The 23,115-nt window shown below is 41.4% G+C and overlaps 1 protein-coding gene across 1 annotated transcript; it reads left to right on the top strand.

Annotated features, from left to right (window-relative positions):
* The first annotated feature begins 59 nt into the window (after positions 1 to 59).
* Positions 60 to 23,115, top strand: LOC119659137 (cyclin-G-associated kinase). The gene is made up of 11 exons (XM_038067068.1): positions 60 to 256; positions 553 to 920; positions 11,047 to 11,172; positions 11,233 to 11,571; positions 11,631 to 12,628; positions 12,688 to 13,070; positions 13,125 to 13,427; positions 13,489 to 13,754; positions 13,824 to 14,291; positions 14,357 to 14,518; positions 21,920 to 23,115. Exons 1-11 carry the CDS (start codon positions 124 to 126, stop codon positions 22,028 to 22,030), a joined length of 3,657 nt encoding a protein of 1,218 aa, XP_037922996.1. The 5' UTR covers positions 60 to 123; the 3' UTR covers positions 22,031 to 23,115.

The raw sequence follows: 23,115 nt of genomic DNA, 5'->3' as shown, positions 1-23,115 counted from the left end.
GGACTGGGTTAAATCGACATTCAAGCAGTTACAGCACTTCCATATCGAAGAACTGTCATGGCGATTATTATGGAAGTGTCGTTCGTCAGTATCTTCCGTAGATTATATTAAAATAAGTGAAAAATGAGTGATTTTTTCAAGTCTGCAATCGGTTACTTTAACGCCGGACCTTCGGCTGAACAAACTGACGAGTTCGTCGGTCAGATCATTGATGTGAACGGCATAAAATTACGTGTGAAACGCTTGATTGCCGAAGGTGAGCGATGGAATCTCAAGTGCAAGTGTTTTTCCTTTTCTCCCCGTTTCCTCCGATGTGAAACTCATCGCGGAAATATTCCCTTTGTTAAGGGAGCTCGTTTTCGACAGCTTCAAATCTGTTCTGAGCAATTTTCAAATAGGGACCTGCACTTGTAGCTGAGTTGGAATTTTTTCTGGTTGAAATCACATTAAAGGCCAACCTACACGAAAACTTGTTTCGTTATCATCAAAGTGAAAATGTTTTTCAATGTTCTCACATTTCCGTTTTTTTCCTCATCCTTATCATGCAATAAGGTGGATTCGCGTTTGTGTACGTGGTGCAAGATGTGCAGAGCGGAAACGAATACGCCCTCAAGAGACTTATCGGCGCTGATAAGGTCGCCTGCAACAACATCATTAAAGAGATCAATCTGCACAAGAAGCTGTCGGGCCACCCGCACATCGTGCAATTCGTGGGCGCATCATTCATCGATAGGACGAAAGATGCACAGGGCAAGGCGGAGTATTTGCTTCTGGGCGAGCTGTGCAAGGGCGGATCGTTGGCAGACTGCCTGGGCACTGCGATTGAACCTGCCGTCGTGTTGCGGGTGTTCTACCAGGCGACGAAAGCTGTTGGGCACCTGCATGCACAGGTGCCACCTGTCACCCACAGGGACATAAAGGTAAGAAATTCTTTTCAATACGATTTACAGGCAAAGTTGACTAAACGATTCATTCTCTGACCCAGTAAAGACCTCCAACCCTTCCTCCATTATTCTAATGAGAGTTCGTTGCTCGACCACTTGGTTTCCGGGTAATTGAATGAGTAACTTTTGAGCAAGTTCGCATGTCATCAATCATGAATTGATTATGCCATAAGTCAATTTTTTTGGCAAGTTGTAGTCCGCATGCTATTGCGAGTGAATTGTTTTGCATTGTTGCCCGGAACTTCCACGCCAGCATGTTGCGGGAAAGCACCATTCCCCAGTGCAGTTGCTTTTATTATCAAGTCATGAATCAAATTCAGATTTCTCGCCAGAACTAAGTAACGAAGTTTATGTGTTTATTTGGAGCAATTGCTAACGATTATTCAATAATCGAATGTGAAAAGTGCAGTGTAGTTCACATAACAACGAAAGACCGAAGACGAAGAAAATATAAAATTTGAAAAAAAGCAACCGCCAGAGACTATATTTTGCAAAGGGATGGGTGTCTACCGAGTTCAGCACTTAGGAAGTGTTTTTGATGAAGGCATCAAGTAAGAAGTCTTCAGCCTCCACTGCGCTCAGAATTTAAAATTTACTTTAAAATTAACGTTCTTTCAATATTATACTTTAAAATCCTATATTTATTTGCTTTTTTTGTTGTTGAAATCATCATCATCATCAACGGCGTAACAACCGGTATTCGGTCTAGGCCTGACACTTCGGTTTTGCGCCGAGGTCGACCAATTCGATATCTCTAAAAGCTGTCTAGCGTCCTGGCCTACGCCATCACTCCATCTCAGGCAGGGTCTGCCTCGGCTTCTTTTCCTACCATAAATATTGCCCTTATGGCTGGATCATTCTCATCCATACTGATTAAGCGACTCGCCCACCACAACCTGTTGAGCCGGATTTTATCCACAATCAGACGGTCATGATGTTGCTCATAGATTTCGTCTTTGTGTAGGCTACGGAATCGTCCATCCTCTTGTAGGGGGCCAAGAATTCCTCGGAGGATTCTTCTGTCGAACGCGGCCAAGAGTTCGCGATTTTTTTTTGCTAAGAACCCAAATCTCCGAGGAATATATGGGGGGCTGGCAAGATCATTGTCTTGTACAGTAAGAGCTTCGACCCTATGGTTTTTTTTTTTTTTTTTTTGGGTAGGGTAGGTGAATGCATTTACGCACACAGTGTTGGACTCCCGATTCGGTACGTTGTCGGACTACCAACTAAACACCTCCCCATCGTCAGAGAGCTAGCCTGGAACCGTTTGTCACATTACTTCGGGCCAGCCCCCGAACTCTCCCGCCTTGCGGAGCCTTCAAATCAGGGAATTCCTTTCACCAACGGGAGGGGAGAGGGGGAAGGGAACTGTCAGTTCAAGGAACCCGCTGCCATCCGGCTCCTCCACCGGTCGAGTTCTATCTTCTTAGCAACGAGAAGGGCCCGAACGTAATGGGCAACACGGTTCCAGCTGTCAGCAGTCCTCAGCATCTCTTCCACAACGTTGTCTAGAGAGAGATCCCCTGTGTTTAAATAGAGCTGCTGACGAACCCCATCCCACCTTCCACAAGAAAAAAAAGTGTGGTGGGCATCGTCCACAACTCCATTGCAAAACACACAATGCGGAGAACGCGCCTTTCCAATCTTGTGCAGATAAGACTGAAAATTTCCATGCCCACTTAAAAATTGGGTAAGGAAATAGTCAGTCTCACCATGCTTCCGATTCAGCCACGCACCTAAGTTGCCGATGAGCCGCGCAGTCCATCTGCCTCTAGTTTCATTTTACCAAGAGAGCTGCCACTCGTCTAGAGTGTGTTGCCGTTCTTCGCGAGCAACCACCTCCCTTGGCTCATCTCCCTTGCGCTTGTATATGGCCTGACGCTCCCTAGCAAGAAGGGCAACGGGGATAACTCCCGCGATCACCATCACGGCCGGTTCAGAGACTGTGCGGTACGCAGACGCCACCCGTAAAGCTCCCCGTCTCTGTACTTGCGCGAGGCGTCTACGATATACCTCCTTGTCAAGAGCGCCAGCCCATACCTCTGCGCCGTAGAGCAGGGCAGACTGCGTTGAGCTCATCAGGAGACGTCGCCTACTAGACGTAGGACCCCCAATGTTTGCCATTAGCCTACTTAACGCCGAAACTCCAGCCGCAGCCTTGTTCGCTGCTGCTTGGATTTCCTCAGAAAAGCTCATCTTTGAATCAAGAGTCAACCCGAGGTACTTTACCGCTGATTTTGACTCGATTATCGACTCGCCGAACGATATGGGACGCAGGGTCGGAATTCTCTTCTTAGTCAGGATGACTACTTCGGTTTTTTCCAGTGCAAGGTTGAAACCATGAGTAGTCATCCATCCGCTTACCCGTCGCATTAATATGCCGAGTCTGCTTTGCGCCTGTTCGACAGTGCGTCCAGCAACAAGCGCTGCGACATCATCTGCGTAGCCGACCAGGCGCGACTCTTCTGGCATGTCGAGTTTAAGCAGACTGTCATAGGTAGCGTTCCAGAGGTCCGGCCCTAGGATGGATCCCTGTGCTACCCCCGACGTGACCTCCATCCACCTTTGACCCTCTAGTGTTTCATAGAGCAGGGAGCGGTTCCTCAGATAGTCCCTCAAAATCCGTAAGAGATAGTTCGGCACGTTGAAGGTATTGTCTAGTGTGCCTAGAATGTCTTTCCATCTTACGGAATTGAAGGCGTTTCTGACGTCAAGCGTTACGAGGAGCACCACCCGTCGAGTTCGGCGGCTATGTGCCTCTGCTCGTCGAACGGCGTCCATGACCCTATGGTGAGACGTTTCGAGCGGAACAGTTTTTGTAAGCTGAAATAGGGTGTTATTGAAATGCTATGAGTTTTCGGCTATAGGAATAGTGAACTGTATAAAATTAATGGAAAAATCAATAGATGAATGGTGGTATTTAGTGTCTCAGATCAATTATGCGCTTTGTCTTGACCCAAAAGACGGATGGAGAGATGTATGTACAATTGCGACACTATAGGGAAAATCTATTTGGCATGTGGGATTGGTTGACCGCTTTTTCTAGAAGATTTTCGGATTTTTGGATTGGTAGTTTCCAAAAATGAGTCTTGACTGACTTTAAGTGTGTACATTTTGACTCCGTATTCGCGCACTTTACAATTCGCAGCAAAACTAATGTCAGCACTTTTTGCATTTATGGGGAGCCCCCTTTAAAATCCACGTAGATTTATGTCACTCACAGTATGCGTGGTATTTCACAGTTCCCATATGTCCACAAAATTTCGCTGGGATCGTTTTAGCCGTTTCGGAGAAAAGTGCGCGTGACAAACAGACAGTGAATAGATTTTAATAAGGTTCTGTTCTACACAAAACCTTAATAAAAACGGAGGAATTAACACCAGAACAAATGTATAACATACATGAGACGGGGCTCAATTTTAAAATGCTTCCAGATAAAATATTTTTGGGATGGCATGAAAAATCGGCTTTTGGATTTAAAAAGAATAAAGAGCACATCACAGTTGCTGTTTGTTCAAATGCAGCAAGAGTTTATGTATTTATTTGGATCACACAAAATTCTTCTTTTCGTTGTTGAAAAATCCAGTAAATCGTATCCGTTTTAAAAATTTACATCCATCGTCCCTCCCCGTATTCTACAGAACCCAAAAATCAGCATGGATGAGCGCTGATTTATTGAAGAAAGAATGGTTTGAACTTGAATTCGTTCCGAAGGGAAAGTGGCGTGTTAAGAGCACAAACCTTCCCACTAAAGCACTGATACTTCTGGATAATGCTCCAACTCATCCTGGAAACCTAACATGTGAAACAGATCACATAAAAATTATCTTTCTTCCTCGTAATGTGACAAGCTTGGTGAAACCGATGGATTAAGGAATGATTGAAAATTCGAAATAACGATGCCCAGGTAAATTACTGTCTAAACTTTTACAATGTGCAGAAAGCGAAGATCTCAATCTTATTGATATCATCAAACAAATTAACTTAAAGGACGTAATTTACATGTTAGCTTCCACCTTTCAAGAAACTTCTGCTTCTACTTTCGTTAAGTCTTGGCGAAAACTTTAGGCCAACATTACGGAGCTTATTAAATGTAATCAACAATCACACGAAGAAGATAATTCTATCACCATTCTTCAAGATCTCCAAATGTTTTCCGAAGATGTCCAATTACAGGCCGAAGATATTGAAGAATGGATCAACTGTGACGACGACGAATTTTTCACAGCCGACGAAATAATTAGAAGAGCCATATGAAAATGAGGACGAGGAGACTGATGATGATATTGAAGGAGAAGAAAAGACCACCCCGAAGTGAGGGTTGCAATTGGCATTGAAATATATTGAACAACAACCTGGGTCATCTTCAATGGACGTCGTGGTTATAAAAAAATGGAGAGATTATTTAAAAGGAAAAGTTTCCAGTTTAACTATAGATTTACAGTTTTTTTTAAGAGTTGCAGACACGTGTTACGGACACAACATGTGTCCTTCTTCAGTGCTGGTTTTGTACAGGGTACAGGGTCTCCACGGTTAAAAGGGAGTTCACTGTACACAATTAACTTTATTTGAGCAGATATCGATAGGGAGGCATGTTGTATCCTAGATACAATATAAGAGCGCCTTCGTAATTTTTTTCAGATTTTTCGATTCGATAATTGCTGAGAATTGGTCGGTGGAAGAACTGATAAGTTTCGACTCTCCGCATTTCCCCGTCCACAATTGATATCAAAACGGATGCCGGTTTCGGAAACTACTGAATGAGACCTTCCATTTGATACCTCACTTGACTACAAAAATTACACCCTACTTTTGCATGTATAAGGATTTCCCTTCTTAAACTCAAAGTAGAACGATGTTACTCACTGCATTCGGTGGCGATCATAGTTCAAACCTTGTCACTTTCTGAGAAAAGTGCACGTGACAGACGGAGAGACATTGAAGCGCCACGGGTAACAGTATTTGCTGTGCGATAATTTTGATTTTGCCGTCATTTTGATCGTTTGTTATGGTTTTCCTTGAACAATACGGGAAAATCTGCGACACTCTTTGACTGTTCTCGGGATATCGTGTAAGGCGCGCGTGAACTATTTGGTTCAAGAATGAATACAGATCTGAGCTAGTGGCATCTACCATTCTAGTGAGCAAGGTACAATTATGTATAAAAAGATCACTTCTTTCGTCTATTTGTCGCGACTAGAAACCTGCGGTAAATTTTTAATCTGGTTAGTTTCTCATTAGGTCGATAGCGCTGAATTCTTTTGATCTTTCAGGCCAGGTGTTAGTTGAAATTAAAGTGTGATCGGAAAGTGCCTTGATTTTTTCTCGTTTCTTTTTACTTCTACAGCTTGTGTAACTAACTACATATTTTAATTTCAAGAACCCCTAACACTGGTAAAGGGTATGTGTTTATATTTTAGCCAGGAAATGGCGAGGCAGAGAGAAGGATAGGTCTCACATACAGTCCGCCACGTAGCTGTTGAAAAAAAATAATTTATTTAATTTTCACCATTTTTTTCACTAATTATACAACAAACCACCATAAAAAATCGGATATTTCTTCCAATTTTATAAAGAATCTTACCTTCAAATTTCACAAATTTCGTTTCATTACTTTTTGAGTTAGAATTCCCGCAAATGTGAAAGTCATTTCGAGGAAAACTCGATTGTTTGAAAAGGCGCCATTCGGATATGAAGGCATTACAACAAATAGGAATGCGTTCATAGAAGGCTACGGAAGGCTGATGCCAAGTATTTATAAGTACACTTCTTACATGACGTAACAGGATTATGTAGGAACAGAAAACGTGGTGTTGGGCATTGGAGCCTAAGTCTGTACTTGATAAGTGTTCGGTTCTAGGCTCATAAAATCTAACAAATCACTAATTTCGCTTTGAAATTCTTGGTGTGTATTCTGGTATACTTATTCAACCATCCATGCAATAAAAAAGTAGTTTTTTAAAACCTAATGTGGTTTCCTCCTTAATAACAACCTTGTTTAACATTTATCTGAGTCTGTTGAGACACAGCCATTTGTCTATTTGATATCCGAGATAGACATAAACATTTGTCTGACATATTATAGAAACAGACTTTATCTGAAATAGGTATTTGACTAACACAGACGCAGATATTTGGTCTGTCTGGTGTCGGCGGACACATCCACAGATGTTTGCCTGCCACAGACTCGCAATCAAATGTAACTTAATATGTACAGTCTGTCAAGTAAGAGCGAGGTCGCCTTCACCGACAGGTAATGGAAGATTTCGTTCTAATTCCTTCGCGAGCCGATATAGGGAAGCTTTGTCCTTGATGCATTGTCAACAAAGGTTCAGTTGTCGTTGATCTTTTGAAAGAGAATCACGTTAAACGCCATGAGTGCTAAGTACGCGTCGCGTTACGAGGCTGTGTTCCTTTGCATCCACCCGAAAGGTCCCAAAATGTCGCAATCAGCGGCTGCTAAATATATGAGAAAGTCGAAGGTATTTGTACAGAAGTGGATACAGCAATATAAAGTGACTAAAAATGTCGATGATTTATCAGAACGTGACTCGATAGGAAAAGTGAACAAAACAGATGAAAAAAGAATAGTGAATCTGTTTTCGCGGAATCCTGCTTTAACACTGCGGCAAGGACAAGCAAAATTAATGGCAAAAGGTTTAGATATATCCTACGAAACTATCCGAACCCATCTTTGTACTCATGATCTGAAATGGCGCAACACAATAACGAAGCCTCTGTTGACTGAAAAACATGTGACAAAGCGACTCGCTTGGGTGCATGAGAATATTGATAGAGATTTTGAAAATGTCATTCTTACTAATGAATGTTCTATATGGACACGTTTTGTCCTCACGTGAGCCTGGTCAACTTCCACCAATAGGCTTGTTCAGCGGGCCGTAAAACATGGAATAAAGGTGCATCTTTGGGGCTGCTTCTCAAAGCAGGGATTCGGCACTTTGCACCTCTTTACTGGCAACGTAAATGCCGAGAAAATGATAAAAATCTACAAAAAGGCTTTACTGCCATCTGCCAAACGATGGTTCATCATAAGAAATGAAGATTGGATTCTGCAGGAGGACAACGATCCTAAACATCGCAGCAAGGTCTGTACTCAGTGGAAGACTCAATCTGGCATCGTTACATTGGATTGGCCGTCGCAGTCGCCCGATGCAAACCCTATTGAAAATGTGTGGGCATATATTAAACGGAAGCTTCGTGGAAGACGCACATACACTTTCAAGCAGTTGTCTTACGAAATTCGTCGGATCTGGAGATCCTTGCCACTAGAATGCGCCGTCAAATTAGTAGAAAGCATGCCTCGGAGATGCCAGGCAGTTATCGACGCCGGTGGTGACTGGACACATTATTGACCGAATTGCATCATTGTTTGTAATGTGTACAATGAATATATGAATATGAAAGTTTCATCAAATAAATTTTTTTATAAATTAACACGACCACGCTCTTACTTGACAGACTGTATTTGTGTTTTCAGCATGTACTACTGTGTAAGAAGTAAAAGGTAAATTTTTAATTTAACTTCGCGGGCTAACCGATTCGGCATAATTTCTTAATTTTCGCGCGAATGTTTTCATAAAGCAAAAAAGAACCATTAAATTTTGCTTACGGAATTAAATCACGACTATTTATAATCAGTACAAGGATTTCAAAGAAGCCAGAATCGTGTTGATGAGTTGGAATGCCTCGGACCATCAACGTTAACTAATGAGCAACCCATCCAGAAAATCAAGGAATTGGTGCTTGAAAATCATCGACTGGCAGTTAGAGACCATTCACTTAAAAAATTCAAATATAATTTCGTCGAAAAAGAGCGTCTCGCACGCCATTGTTCGTGAGTTTTTTGCGAAAATTGCACCCATATCGTCCCCGCAATCGGCTCATTTAATTTACTTAGTTTCGCGGGGCTTCTTGCTATTCCCCAGACTTTAAAGACCTCTTCGAGAACATTGCTTTGAATCTATAACCGAACGACTTTTTGGCATGCTTCAGGAGGCTGGAAAAAACGTTATCATAAACGCATTGGAGCTGTCGCGGGTAAATAGTGTATAAGGTCCGGAATAATTTACTTCGCTCCCGAGCCATTTCGTTTCCTGAAGTGCAAGGATGCTAATGTTGTTACGGGATACTTCCTGGAGAAGCTCACGCAGTGCACCCGTTCGAAAAAGAGATCGCACATTCCAAGACCTAAAAGAGTTTGATCCGTCCAATCCGAGGCTGTATCCTGGGTTCCTGGGCACGTTGATATTTTCCGAGAAAACGTTGTCAACCCCCTACCAGGAGGGCCGGTGTGGATAGTTTTTTTTCGTTTTAATGCACGGAAAGCTCGCTTTCACCCTCCTCCGTCTATTGTTTTGATAGCAAAACAATTGTATACCAGAGCACAGTGTCGCATTGTGATCCTTGCTACCATTTGGCCACCGGACTTTTTGAGAAAGTCCATCGTATCTAAAATCAAAATGCGAAGAATACCTAACCACCACCGCAGGGAAGCTAGATCCCGACTATATCCATTTGGACATATATATTTTTTTATACACTAATATTTTGATCACATTTGATGGGATTTCGCACGGTGGAATATTAAAAAAATTCAAAAAAATGATTTATAAAAGTTTAATGCGTGCCTAAAATCAAAATAATGAACATTTCGGCGAAGCTGTAAAAAAGAGATCTTCTAGGGACTCCATTAACAAAACATAGTGAAGCAAAACAATTCATTTTTGGGAAATCTTTCTTGTTTGAAAAAAGAACTACCATCTTGCTACCTATATGTTCTAACGTCACGCACTAAGTGATTTCATCATTGTTCCCAGAGGCAACCGGTCAATATTTAAAGATTTTCACAAAGTTTGCCTTTTTTCTGATCTTGGAAACGCTTATCACTTTGATACGGACATAATGACTTTTCTGCCTTGGCAACTCACGTTATTAGTGCACAGTGAACGATGTAGCGATGAAGCTGAACTCAATTCTTCTCCCCCGTTAAGCTTCTACTTCTGCTTGATGGCGGTATCTGTAAAAATAGTAAGGCCAACATTCCACCAACGATATTTTGGGAGCACGTTGCCCCCTTCCTCAGCGCTCACAACTCAAATATCAATATCCCTAATTGAATGACAACTAAAAAGTTCGACACAAAAACAACGTTACATCTCCCCTTATTCCGGATTCCTATACACTGGACAACTAGCAATTGTAAAGTTGATCCGCTTCTGATAACAAATATTTTAGCCATTTTATTTGCATTCCCTCTTTCAAAAGAAGTGATCCTCAACACAACTCAGAAGCAAAAGGGCATCTAAATTTTAACTGACGCTTACAGAATCTGTCTCTATTGCTTCGAGATACAATAAAGGACAGCAAATGGGGATGATTATTGTTTAATTTATGTCATCTTCCGGTTTGTCTTTGATGGGCAGTCCTGACATGTATGAAGGTAATACGATTGGAATGAATAATAAACCAATCGCTACTCCATTTTACTTAGCAAACTTTCTCATCAACCCACCTCAGACTGCTATTCTTTCCAGCCGGGCTGATATGCTTACCCGAGCCTTTTGATAAGAGCGAGCCCATGCCCGAAACAGTGTCTATATTGGTTTGTTTCTTTTTCGAACGAGTTGCTAAAACCATTTTGGATCGATCTTTCGATCTTTTGTTTCTTCTGGACCAACTTCGGAATGTCGTACGAATCCCTCGACATCTTCTGCGCTCATCAAAGTAAGATCTCGAGCTAAATAACACAATGCCAAAGGCATCTCAGAGGAAAACGAATTCAAAGATCTGGTCAATTGAATAGCTTTTGCGGTATGAATAAAGCTCGAGAAGCAACGACGGTCTTTATCACATTTATGTAGTCTTAATAGATGGTGAAAATCAGAACACAACTCAAGGTTTCAGTTGTGAAATGGCTCCAATATTAAATTCCGATAACCCAGAAAGAAACTAAGAAGCAAACCACAAGTAAATAACACTTTTTTTGTATGGTTGAAAATTCCAATAAAAACTGCCTAAAAATATATAAAAAAAATCTATTTACCTTGTAGTAACGTTACATATTCCCTTCTCCAATTTTCAGATAGAAAACTTCCTTATCGGATCGGATGGGTATTTAAAACTCTGTGATTTTGGCTCTGCAACAACAGACATTTACGAACCAAATATTGAATGGGGAGCTCAGCAAAGGAATACCTTGGAGGATGAAGTAATAACTTGCAACAAATTTTATATATTCATTTTTTTAAATATCACATTATCACTCTAGTTAGCTACAGTTACAACGCCCATGTATAGAGCCCCTGAACTCCTAGATACATGGGCGAATTATCCAATTGGTCCAAAGGTCGACGTGTGGGCTTTAGGCTGCATATTGTATTGTTTATGTTATCAGAAGCATCCTTTTGAAGATTCCGCCAAATTGCGGATAATCAATGGAAACTACACGATACCAAGCGACTCGCGCTACAATTGCTTCCATGAAATAATCAAAGGCTGTTTCAAAGTGAATCCCAGTGAACGGTTTGATGTACAAGCCATCTTAGAGAGACTTGCGGCAATATCGGAAACTCTAGGTTGGCCGCTCAAGAGCCAAATAGATTTAGTGGTAAGTTCAAGTTGAAGGAAATCAGTCAAAATAGAAATTTTTTAATGATTACATTCAAGGGGAAACCAATTAAAACGCCGCCGGATACGTCCCCTCAATTCACACCGACACACACTTCTAGCGCTGTTCCGAAGGAGAATCAACCGTCAGTCCCCGTTCGACCCGCTCCTCCACGGCCCCCAGCCCATGCTGGAGGACCACCACCAGTGCCCCGGAATCCTGAAAGTAGACCGCCGAATGAAAATATGATGAACATGAATCAACAACCGGTACCGCCGGCAGTAGCATCAAGTGGACTTTTCTCGTCACTTCGCGGAGGTGCCGGCAGTTTCTTAAAGAATCTTAAAGACACCTCGTCAAAGGTGATGCAGACGATGCAACAAACAATCGCTAGAACCGACATTGATATAAGTTACATTACATCACGCGTTCTAGTGATGCCTTGTCCGTCTGAAGGTTTAGAATCAGCTTATAAGATCAATAACATAGAAGATGTGAAATTGTCTATTGAAAGTCGTTATGTACCATCTAAGGTCAGCATTTATAACTTGGGGCCGCGGAATTGTCCCCGTCTACCACCTCCTATTCGAACTGTGGAAGCAAGCACGATTTACCATTGCTCGGCCGCGAAAGCTCCGCATTTGTATGGAATGTACTCAATAATTGAGGACATGTATGGATTTCTATATGCTGATCCGAAGAATATTATTATTATTCAAAGTCCCGATAACGGAGGATCATTTGCTGCAACTATTGTCTGCACCTTGCTAATGTACGCGGGATTAATAGTTGAGCCCGAAGATGGACTTCAAATCTTTGCGGTAAAAAGAAATGTTCCAAACGCCAGGGCATCGGAGTTGAGATATTTATATTATTTCGGGGACATCCTGCGACCCACTCCACATCTTCCACATAACAAAACAATGACGATAGTATCAATTTCGTGTCAACCTATTCCGCGAATGACTAAAGCTCGGGACGGATGCCGATTCTTCATGGAAGTTTATTGCAATGAAAAATTGATGCTCAACACAATACAAGAATATGATAGGATGAAGTAAAACAATTGCTGATATTCAAATTTGATCTTTGCGTTAAACACGATTTATATTTCAGATTATACTCGGCCAGTCAAGGAAAAATAATGCTTCCAGTGAATGTAACTTTGTCTGGTGATGTAATTTTCGTTCTATATCATGCACGAAACTCACTTAAAGGGATGGGTCGACCACATGGAATCAAAATTTGTCAATTCCAATTCCATACTGGTTTTATTCCCGAACAAGAAACCCTTATTAACTTTACCCGTAATGATTTAGATGATCTGCTCGATGCTGAACACATTCCTGGTAACTTTTCGGTGTCGCTTTCTATTGTTATGAATGAACAAGAATGTCCACCAAAGAAAAATCCACCATGGATGAATAAGAAACCGAAGAAGGATGCAAGCATTCTTTTCAGTTCTCAGCTCGAGCATTTAGAAATGACTGATAACTTCGGTGAGTTATAAATGACGTATCTCGACATGCTGATATTAATTGTTGTTATTCCAGTGACAAAACCAACTGCATCGGTGCATGAGAAACCCGCCAGGCCACCGGTTCCTCCTCATCCTGCTCCGCCCGCAAGACCACCTGAGCCGGTGCCTGTCATGGCAGAACGCAGTGTTGCTCCAGATATTACAGCTGAAATCCCCAATCATGACACCCCAAATATAGACTTGTTAAATCTTAGTCAATCGCCCGCACCCGCGGCAGGAGATTCAGCCCCGAGGAAAACTCGGGCACCTAGTTTCGATCTATTGGGTTCGTTTGAAAGCAATGAACCAGTTTCTGCTCCAATTCCAGATATATTAGGTAAGTAGTTGGTGTTAAAACAAAATATTGCAGAGTTCAATATTTACATTGAAATTATTAGGGGGTGGAGTTAGCAATGCCCAGCCTGGACTCGACGATATATTTGGCTCAATCAAAACTCCCCAGGCTAATGCTGGTGGTGACTTCAATAACATAGGAATCAATTTTAATGCGTTCGTAAGTTCGGACGAACCGAAGGCAGATGGTGGAATAGGTTTCAACGCGAATCCAATGAATGACCCGATTTTCAATCTAAACTCGAACCCGTACATTCCAGACATAGAAAATAAATCTCAAACGGCAAGTCATGATAACTCGCCGCAACAGGTGGGTCATAAACTAAACTACCTTTCCTTCTTTACTGAAGCACAAAATTGCACATATTTTCCCTTTCAGCCAAAAGATCCATTCGCCGATATTGCAAATCTTGCCAGTGAACTAAACATCAATTTTAATCCAAACAAATTAACAAGCAAAACCCCACAACCAAGCCCGCATACAACACAATTTTCTAGTCCAACTCATAACTTTAGCAGTGCACCATCATCTGTATCATCACCGGCTCACAACTCGCGTTCGCCGAATGGCCCGCAAGTGCAGACTACAGCATCAATCCCCACGTCCACACAGCCACCATCACGTCCCGATTATAGTCGATCTCACTTTGAAACACAAAATGCAACACAATCTAATAAGCAACAACCAAAAACTGAGAAGAGTGGAGACATTTTTGCTGATATTTTAGGAGAACAAGGATACAAATTTGGTAGTAAAACGAATCAAGGCCCACGATCAATTAATGAAATGAGAAAAGAGGATTTGGTGAAGGAAATGGACCCGGATAAGTTGAAAATAATGGAATGGGTAAGTGGAAATGAGCACTGAAATTAAAGTGAATCCTTACAAGCGAAATTGTTTTTCTTTTTCAGACTGAAGGAAAGAAGAATAACATACGCGCGTTACTGTGTTCGATGCATACCGTTTTGTGGCCCGATGCTAAGTGGACGAAATGCGAGATGCATCAGCTTGTAAGTGCCGCAGATGTGAAAAAGGCTTACCGGAAGGCTTGTCTGGCAGTCCATCCTGATAAGGTAATTTTATATGCAAGTATTATATATGTACATGTTACGTAGATGTTGAGACTTTCTTAGATATATGACTTATCATTACGTAAAACCGGGAGCCTTTCGAGGCATTTATTACGTATAACTCCGAAACTTCAGTAGCCGGAATTCAAATATACATATTTTTTTTCAAACACACAAATTGGATACATGATTTCCATGGATTCGTGTTATTGGATTGCATAGTGCAATTATAAAGCCCGTTCTTTTGTACAATTAATTAACTTCAACGAGGTCATCTTCTCAGCCATGGACCCGCATTCGCAAGTTAACCGTATCTTTCACCCAGATGGCAGCAGTGCCAGATATTTCGATGGTGAGCTCCTATCTTGGCACTGCTCGCTAAGGAGTAACAAGTCGGCTCGGCGTGTGCAGTTTCTCTCATATGCATGTTTGCTTGCAGGTTCTGGATAATGGTGCTTGGCTCGCCACATTTGTAACACAAAGCACTTCTGTCCTCCCCCTTGTAGGCCCCCGCTATATGCCCAGAACCTAACAGCGAGTTGGAAGTGCCTTTCGCCTTATTCGGCAAATAATCCACTCGATCTTTCCCCCCGCAATGAAGAAACTGCCTCGCTTCTTCTCAGGGACAATGGCAATCGCCAATTTCGTCCTCGAGTTGACCGACATAACTTCCACCTTAAGGTTACTCACATCTGGGTAATACCTTTTTATCGCTTCCTCCACCTCTTCCGTACTAGTGAAACAATCCATTTCCCTTATTTCAAGGGTGCACATGGGCTCTAAGCTGGAAACCATTGCTTTTGTGTCTAGAATGCTCTGGACTAGATACTCTTCTTATCGCGCTTCGACCCAAGCTTGACAAGTATATCGCCGGTTCGAGTTCGCCATATAAATCTATCCCAGCGTCTTCTGGTTTGGCGTTGTTACGGAATTTCGCAGAACTTCCGTAAAGATTTCATTTCGTTCGAGTTGATGAGATTGGCCTCTGATCGTGGTTTGCCTCTTCGCTTTTTATTTGACGTTGATGTTTCCGTCGTAGTTGACTTCAACTTTTCTACATTGGAGTCACCGCCGCTATTATTCAGCTTAGGTTGTTGGTGCTGAGTTTTACTCTTTTTTCGCCACTGCTTGGTCCGCTTGGTTACCACCTCACGGAATTCTTCTTGCTACCACACTTTTTGAGTAGCCTTTCTTCCTCTACCCTTGTCTTTCAGATAAGGTCCATCATCTCCGGTGAGATGATTGGCATTTCCGCCTGGTTAAGGAGTTTGTCACCCTTTTCCCGACAAAAGGGTGTTACGTAACTCGGGGTTTGCCAACTTTTTTGCCGCTTTTCCGAACTGGAATTTAATGGCGTCTCTCCTTTTTGGCCACGAGGACTCTAAGCCGCTAGGATGTCACTTCTTTTTCACTTCTAGTCGGCTTCACCTTTAGGAGAGGGGGCCTCTACTTTTTCAGTAAGCGGCCGTCGTAACTTCGCGCTTCTTGCAAAGGGATTTATAGTGGAATCTCCCATTTTAGCTGTCAGAAGCGGTGCACGTGGTGCATTGTTGCTCCTTCTAAAAATGTCTGCTATTGCCGGCTGTATCGTTGTGTTTGTTGTTGGTGTTGTCCCAGCTACAAGCTGCTATCTCCGCTAGAAAGTGCAGTCGCCTTAAATGATCTCCGTGATTGTGTATGCAAACAAAATCCTTATAGGAATTTGTGTTCAGAGCCGGGATCATGTGCTAGTCAGGAGTTCATCTCAACTGGGCCTGCATTGCCAACTTTAGAACGTTATAGCTTTAAACGCACTTTCAGCCCTACCAAGGTCATTATGGGGACGGACCCTGCTGTGACATTAACCTGAAAGCCGTTTCCACGATATGTTATTCTCGTGTACTAAGGTAACAGAATGCCAAAGCTGCCAGGTCGTAGTCGTTGTCGCCGTTTACGCTAGTTCACCACCAGGTTGACTTGGACGTGTAAGTTGACTTGGTTCGGAAATAACAAGGATCATTGTCAACTGTCTGTGCCCATTGCCCTGTCTGTGCGAAGACCGTACTATAGTTAACAATATTCGACAGCGCCATAAAAAGGTAACACTACTAAAGAGAAGGGCATATGGTACACGTCTACGAAAGAACAATATGGAGTGAAGTGCTACGAGAATCGTATTGCGATAGTCGTGCTATATCGTTGTAATATGCCATCAACGAAGATTGTGAAAACATTTAGCCTGCGAACGATTGGTGTTTTGTACGTTTTGAGGGTACAAAGAAACGAACGATGTGTCTGATCGGCCGAGATCGGGTCGGCCTCGTGGCGCCCTATCGGAAGAAGTGGCCGAAAACGATGTATATTTTATGTGATGATTCCGAGCATACAATCGTTACAAGAAATACTTTTATTACATATTTATTAATCGCCAAATTGGAAGAGATCAGGCGGTACAGAGTCAAGAAATTGTTGCAGTCGTACGGAATTTGCGATATTCTCTTCAAGGGTGGGAAAATGATCAATATTGAAGGGGCGTTCAGTAAACAACAACTAGAACAACGATCGCGTTTACGGTTGATCATCTATTGAAGCCAGAGATAAAGTGGTGTGCGCCTCGCGCGGACGCCATTCTGCGAGCGCAATGATCTGGCTCGAAGTCAGTTGGCGATAGGGTTTCACCGACGTTAATTTTTGTGAGAAAGGAGTAAGATCGTCGGCCTTGGTATATCAAAAAATGTAGGAAGAAGTGGTTAAACCGTTGAATACGAAAATATTCAAAGGGAAGAAGCGGATCTTCCAGCAAGACTTGGCTTCAGTGTATGAGACTCGAAGAACTCAGGTCTGGTTCTAAAGAAATTTCCACATTTCATTGCTGTGGAGGAGTGGAGCAGTCCAGACGTGAATCCACCGGATTATTCCTTGTGGAAACAAGTTGAATCGATAGCTTGCACAAAACTGTTGAACGGCTCAACAAAGCGATTACAAATGCAGTCAAAAAGTTTTCTCGAAGTACTGGGATAACTTTTAGCTGTACTGCGTAAAAGGTCAGATGACGACCATCGTGATTTGAGACCGGCATATGAAATCGAAGATCCGTAGCTTTCTCCACCATCGTTGCCGCTCTTTAGAGAGTCGAACGATAGTTGATTATGAATAATGGTATGAAAATACTGCAATTGATCAGTGGAATGCCCCCTACTTCGATTACATCGTCTCGTCAGAGGTAAAAGGCGAAGAGCTAAGTTGTGACGACATTTCGGCACTACTGTCGCATGTGCAATAAATGCAGAATCAAATCTAATACAATACTATTGCGTAGGCTACAGAAAAAGAGTGATGGGCGCCATATACTACGGCAACTTCAAACTTGCTTGTTTTAAAGAAAAAATAAATTTTTCTGCAACACGATTTCGTGAGACAATACAAGATTAATACATAACGTAAATTTCTACACTACATCCTTTGGCTTCCAATTATTTGTCGATTAGACGGCGAATTCTAGTAAATGCTTGTTAAGGGTTGTAGTGTATCATCATCTTAAGTATTTGTCGTGCAAATGTATATTCCACGTTCATAATACGCTTCATTTGCTGGTTCGTTCTTATCCAATTAGATGGAGCGAATATTGAGGAGAACAAACAATTTGTCTACCCAAATAGGGTGGGTTTTGTCTTTCATATCATCCGTCGTTTGCCAGGAGGGATAAATTATATGAAAAGGCCGGGCCTATTATGCTTTTTTTTAGCGAAAATTTTCGACTGGGCGCCCATCGATATTTCGAACTCTATAGTACTAACGACGCTATCGTGACTGTACAATCGTGGATAAAATCGTTTTTAATAGGCTGCAGTGCTGGCTTGAATAAACAAAGAAGACCCTGCCGGAAAACCTACAAATATCTATGGTAAGACGTGGCTAGTTAGGTGTTGCCTTTAGTGAATCGATGGCGTATGCCATGATTTTAAAAGTATGTTGGCAGTAGCGAAGTTAAAGACCTCGGCACGACACCATGGCGCCTGAAATTTTGCCGCTAACAGGAACATTAAGGACATAATTATATCATGATATTCAACAACAATGCGCCCAACACAATTCGAACTCTGCTGTGTGGACACCCGCGGACACACTCTTAGATAGTTGTTGATTAGTGCAGCTAGATAACTCGGTAAACCAATCGTCTCCTGGAAAGCTAGTCTGTTAAAAGGTCGAATTTTTCGAGTTGAATATTTTTCGCACATTGCACAATTGTTGTTGGCTTCCCATGTATTGCATTTTCTGCCAAGATAGTAATCAAGAGCAATGCAATCAATTGGATGATTTCGATGATTGAACGATTGTCGGTTGGGCAATAACAGAGAGCGATCTCTTGTATGTTAAATAGATTACTCACTCTAGCATTTTCCAGGCAACAGTACTAGTTTCTGGCACTTCTACGACGTAGTAAAGATTACTCTCGAGCAGCCCCAAAAATGCCCGACCTAGACTTAATATCCAAGGACTTTATTAGGCATACCATCCAGACTAAAAGTATCCAGAAGCAGTCGCTACATGACCAATGCGATTTGATGTTGTTGGTTCTTTGGTTTTTTGGTGCTGACGTTGCCACCATATATTTCGTCTTGCCTTTATTGATATGTAGCCCAACATCTCGCGCTGCCTGCTTGGGCTGAATGTTCTTACCATCATGCCGATATCGTTGGCATAGGCCAGTAGGTGGGTGGACCTAAAGAGGATGGTACCTCTCGCATTTACCTCAGCGTTACGGATCACTTTTTCCAGGGCCAGGTGCCCAATAGGGCACCTCATTATCTTAGACCGTTAATGATGTCGATTGGTCTCGAGAGTGATTCTGGTACTTTTATATGGCCCCGCAAAATTGGTCAGGATCAGCCCAGTCAATCGTCGGTATACCGAATTCTCTCATGGCTATGTACACTTTTACCCTGGCTATGTTATCATAGGTGCCTTTAAAGTCGACGAAAAGATGTTGCAACTGATGGCCATATTTCAACAGAGAGAGAGAGAGGCGCATCTTTATCTGGTTTATATAAGGCTCTGCAAAGAGTTGTCTGAAGCAGCCCCTATTGATTCACTATAACGTACGATCTCTGTAAGCTTTCTTGTGAGAACGCTCTTTCAAGACCTAATCAGTTATAGCTAATACTTCCTGGATCAGAGGAGAGGAGATAATTCGTTATTCCACTAGTATTTTAATCTTCTTTTGAGCAATGTATATCATTTCAATATTGTTGAATCGCGCGGCATCAGCTTAGACGGACCCAAGTTTAAGAGAGGAGAAGGTAAGGGTCATAAAGTCAATGGTCGTGTAGCACCTGGGCTTTTACTATTAGGCTGGCGGTTGGTGTTCCACTGAGATAGTGACACCCGGTGAGCTAGGGATTGAGAATTCAGCAAGTGTGTCCTGATGAGGCGGCTAAAAAGAACCTCGGATTTTATCTACGTTTCGGTAACGTTTATGGCTTATAACTGGATGCTGAAATCCACGACGACGGTATCGAGACTCTCCGGAATATTCGATTGCTTCAATTTCAGTGCAAATTCTAGCGATGCAATTCTGGGAAGCACTTCTTTCCCTGTTCCGGCACTTTACTATTCGCTTACCCGAGGGGCCAAAAGTCATCGTGAATCCGGTGTCCCGTTAATGTTTACTATATCTACAAGGTGGGCTCTCATATCCTGGAAGCCGCTATCAGGCGAGATTTCGATCCAGAATAAGCGACAACTCAATAGTACAGTACGCTGCAGAGCGGAGGAGGCTTCCTAATCATAATAGGTGATCTGAATGCCAATTTTGGCTCTGACAGCACTTTATTCAGACATGTAATAAGGAAATACGGCCTTAGAGTTTGTGATTTTCTTCAGCTCCCATCCTCATCATTGGTGACAGATTGTCGAGCACAAACCTTGCGATTCACTTGATCAACAACAATCACATCGCAAATAGAACTAGATTTAAAATGTGCGCAAAAGAAGAGGCATTGATACGGCCTCAAACGAGAAAATTACTTGATAGTTTCTTGCCTTCGCTTGAGTATTGCGTCTAAATCTACTCGTCTTGACAGAGAATCTCAACCTCCCAAGCTCAACACGATACATTTTCTTAATCCGCTTATCGTTGGCAATAAAAGAAATATTTTTCCGACCGGATTTTAAATATTTGGCTATCATCAAATGTACTCCTTTCTCTGGTGCAAGTAAAGTTGTCGGCCATATCCCAAAGGGGTAGCATAATATCTAGTTGACAGCGGAACAGTGTAAGTGGATCGAAAAGCATAAGTGACTCAAGCACTTTATTGGCGCGAAGTGCAGCCTAGTGTGTGCTGTGACAAAAGGTATTTATTTTGCGCCGGAAAGGGAGGCTGCAAATAATAGAGTTTTCAGTAAGAACTTGCAGGTGGTCGCAAGTCTTTCGACTAATCCGGGCAAGGATGGTAGACTCATCATCCTTCGTGAAGAGAAGCTTTTAGAGATGAAAGAAACACTTCGACACGATTTTCAACTGTATGAAATGCTGTGAAATTCCACCAACATGCGGTACAACTGCTACAGAAATGGAATCATTTCTGCCTTCAATGCGCCCAAACGACGGAAGGACACTGGGCTCTCTCGCTTATCTCCCCACGAAACTATTGCAATCTTTGCAAAATTATTATTTCCGAAATTATCCATAAAACATGGGAATCCGAGATCTTTTCCGCAGACTGGGAGAGCTAGGTGGTCGTTCCGAAAAAGCCGCCCGTCTTCAGCGCTAATTGGAGGAACATTTGCGTGTTCCTTGCCATCGCAAAGAACATAATCTAATTTATCCCCAAAACGCATCAAAGAACACCTTGAAAGCATGTTCGAAAGAGAGCAGCCTGGATCATTATGGAGCAAGACTAAGATTTTCACTCTAATGGGTCATATCTCTCTTCCGATCTGAATTAACGGGCAGAATATCGGGGTCATCGAGCGATATTTTTATCTGAGTAGCATTGTTTCTGCCGACCGTAGCGTCAAACTTGATGTCACTCAGCATGCTAGCAGCGTTAGTACTATCTTCGCTGTTTTGCTCAAAATCTAAGATACCTTAACAGAAAACAAGTTTAGTTTTTTTCGCGCTAATGTTCTCCCTGTGCTGCTATATGGAACATTAGAAGATTATTCTTTGTATAATAACATCAACTACAACTACGCTAACATTATCCTTTGTGGGTCCTATGCGCTATTGCCATGGTCTATGCCGTGGTAATTTCAAATTTTAGGCTACAGTGAATAGATTTATTGAAACATAGAAATAGACTGGATAGGGGTCACTTTAGGAAAGTGTGGCAATGGTTTTCCTATGCAGTGAAAGCTAAATTTTTAGTAAAAACATCTGAATCGATTTGTAATTACTTTAGACTGTCCTCTATGTACTTACAGCAAGTTGGTACTGATAACGAAGCCATAGCAAAACTCGTCTTCATGGAGCTCAACAATGCATGGAGTGATTTCGAGAATGATGCAACACAACAAAATATATTTTCATCCTAAAAGTGCATATACACACATTCATATACATTCTTGACACAGAAATTTGTTTCTTCGATGTAGTAACAAATACACACAGACAAGACGAACTAAAGTGAAATTTCGTTCTAACAATTTGTTTATAATACTAAACAAAACCACTTAAGAATTATATGTAATCCTGAGCAAAAGGCTTCAATTTCGCCGCAACAGTTATCGATGAAAGAATTTACTCATAAATATAGGGCAAGTGACTTATTTTAAAAAAAAAAATTTAGTTTGTTATCATCAAACCAAGCAATTCCTATTAATCATAAACAGCGCTGTAAATATTTATGTTTAGAGTATCTTTCTTAATTTATGGATTCAGCAGAGAGAAGCATGTTTTCATTTTGTACACCGCATATGAAAGGATAGATACAAACGTGAAGTTCACAAAGCAGAAATGAAATTATGTCATCAAGAAATGGCGTCATTGTTAGTAAACTATTGCAATTCAACGTTTTCCCCCTCTTCAAAGTGTTATTCATTTTATTCAATGGATCCATAAGTCGTTGAATAGAAAAATTTGATAATTTAAGACATAGGCAACATACAATAATAGTTAGTACCTAAAATATTTCCAATTCATGAATTATTATAGATTTAAACGAAAATATAGGTGGATATCGAATTAAACGCATACAAATGAGTATCTAAAATGAAATAATTATTCTACCGAATGAATTATATTCTTGTTGTTCAATTCAAATTCAGTATTTATTCAAAATCGAAATGGAAAAGATAATGCAAATATGAAATTATTATTAATGTCAATCAATTTTCAAAATATATAAACTATTATTGAAAGAAGCTGAAATTCTGAGATTCATATATAAAATATATTTATTTTTAAATCGTACACGAATGTAGTAGATAAACACGAAGCGAGAAGAAGCCAATGGAAATATTTGAATGGATTCTATGAAAACAGTTAGTATTTATTTTGTGAGAATATGATGTGATTCCCTATGAATATATATATTTTGTTATATATATATTTTTATGATTTCCGTTCATTTAGTGAAAATACCACAATTATGCAGAAGAAATACAATTATATTTACAAA

The sequence above is a fragment of the Hermetia illucens genome, chromosome 6, assembly GCF_905115235.1.
Source record: "Hermetia illucens chromosome 6, iHerIll2.2.curated.20191125, whole genome shotgun sequence".
Classification (NCBI taxonomy): domain Eukaryota; kingdom Metazoa; phylum Arthropoda; class Insecta; order Diptera; family Stratiomyidae; genus Hermetia; species Hermetia illucens.
This window is presented reverse-complemented; position numbering and strand designations above follow the sequence as displayed.

Excerpts from the sequence above, each read along its gene's own strand:
- LOC119659137 (XM_038067068.1), top strand. The coding sequence starts at position 124 with ATGAGTGATTTTTTCAAGTCTGCAATCGGTTACTTTAACGCCGGACCT. Across the intron at positions 257-552 it reads GAAACGCTTGATTGCCGAAG|GTGGATTCGCGTTTGTGTAC; the intron begins GTGAGCGATGGA and ends TCATGCAATAAG. Across the intron at positions 921-11,046 it reads TCACCCACAGGGACATAAAG|ATAGAAAACTTCCTTATCGG; the intron begins GTAAGAAATTCT and ends TCCAATTTTCAG.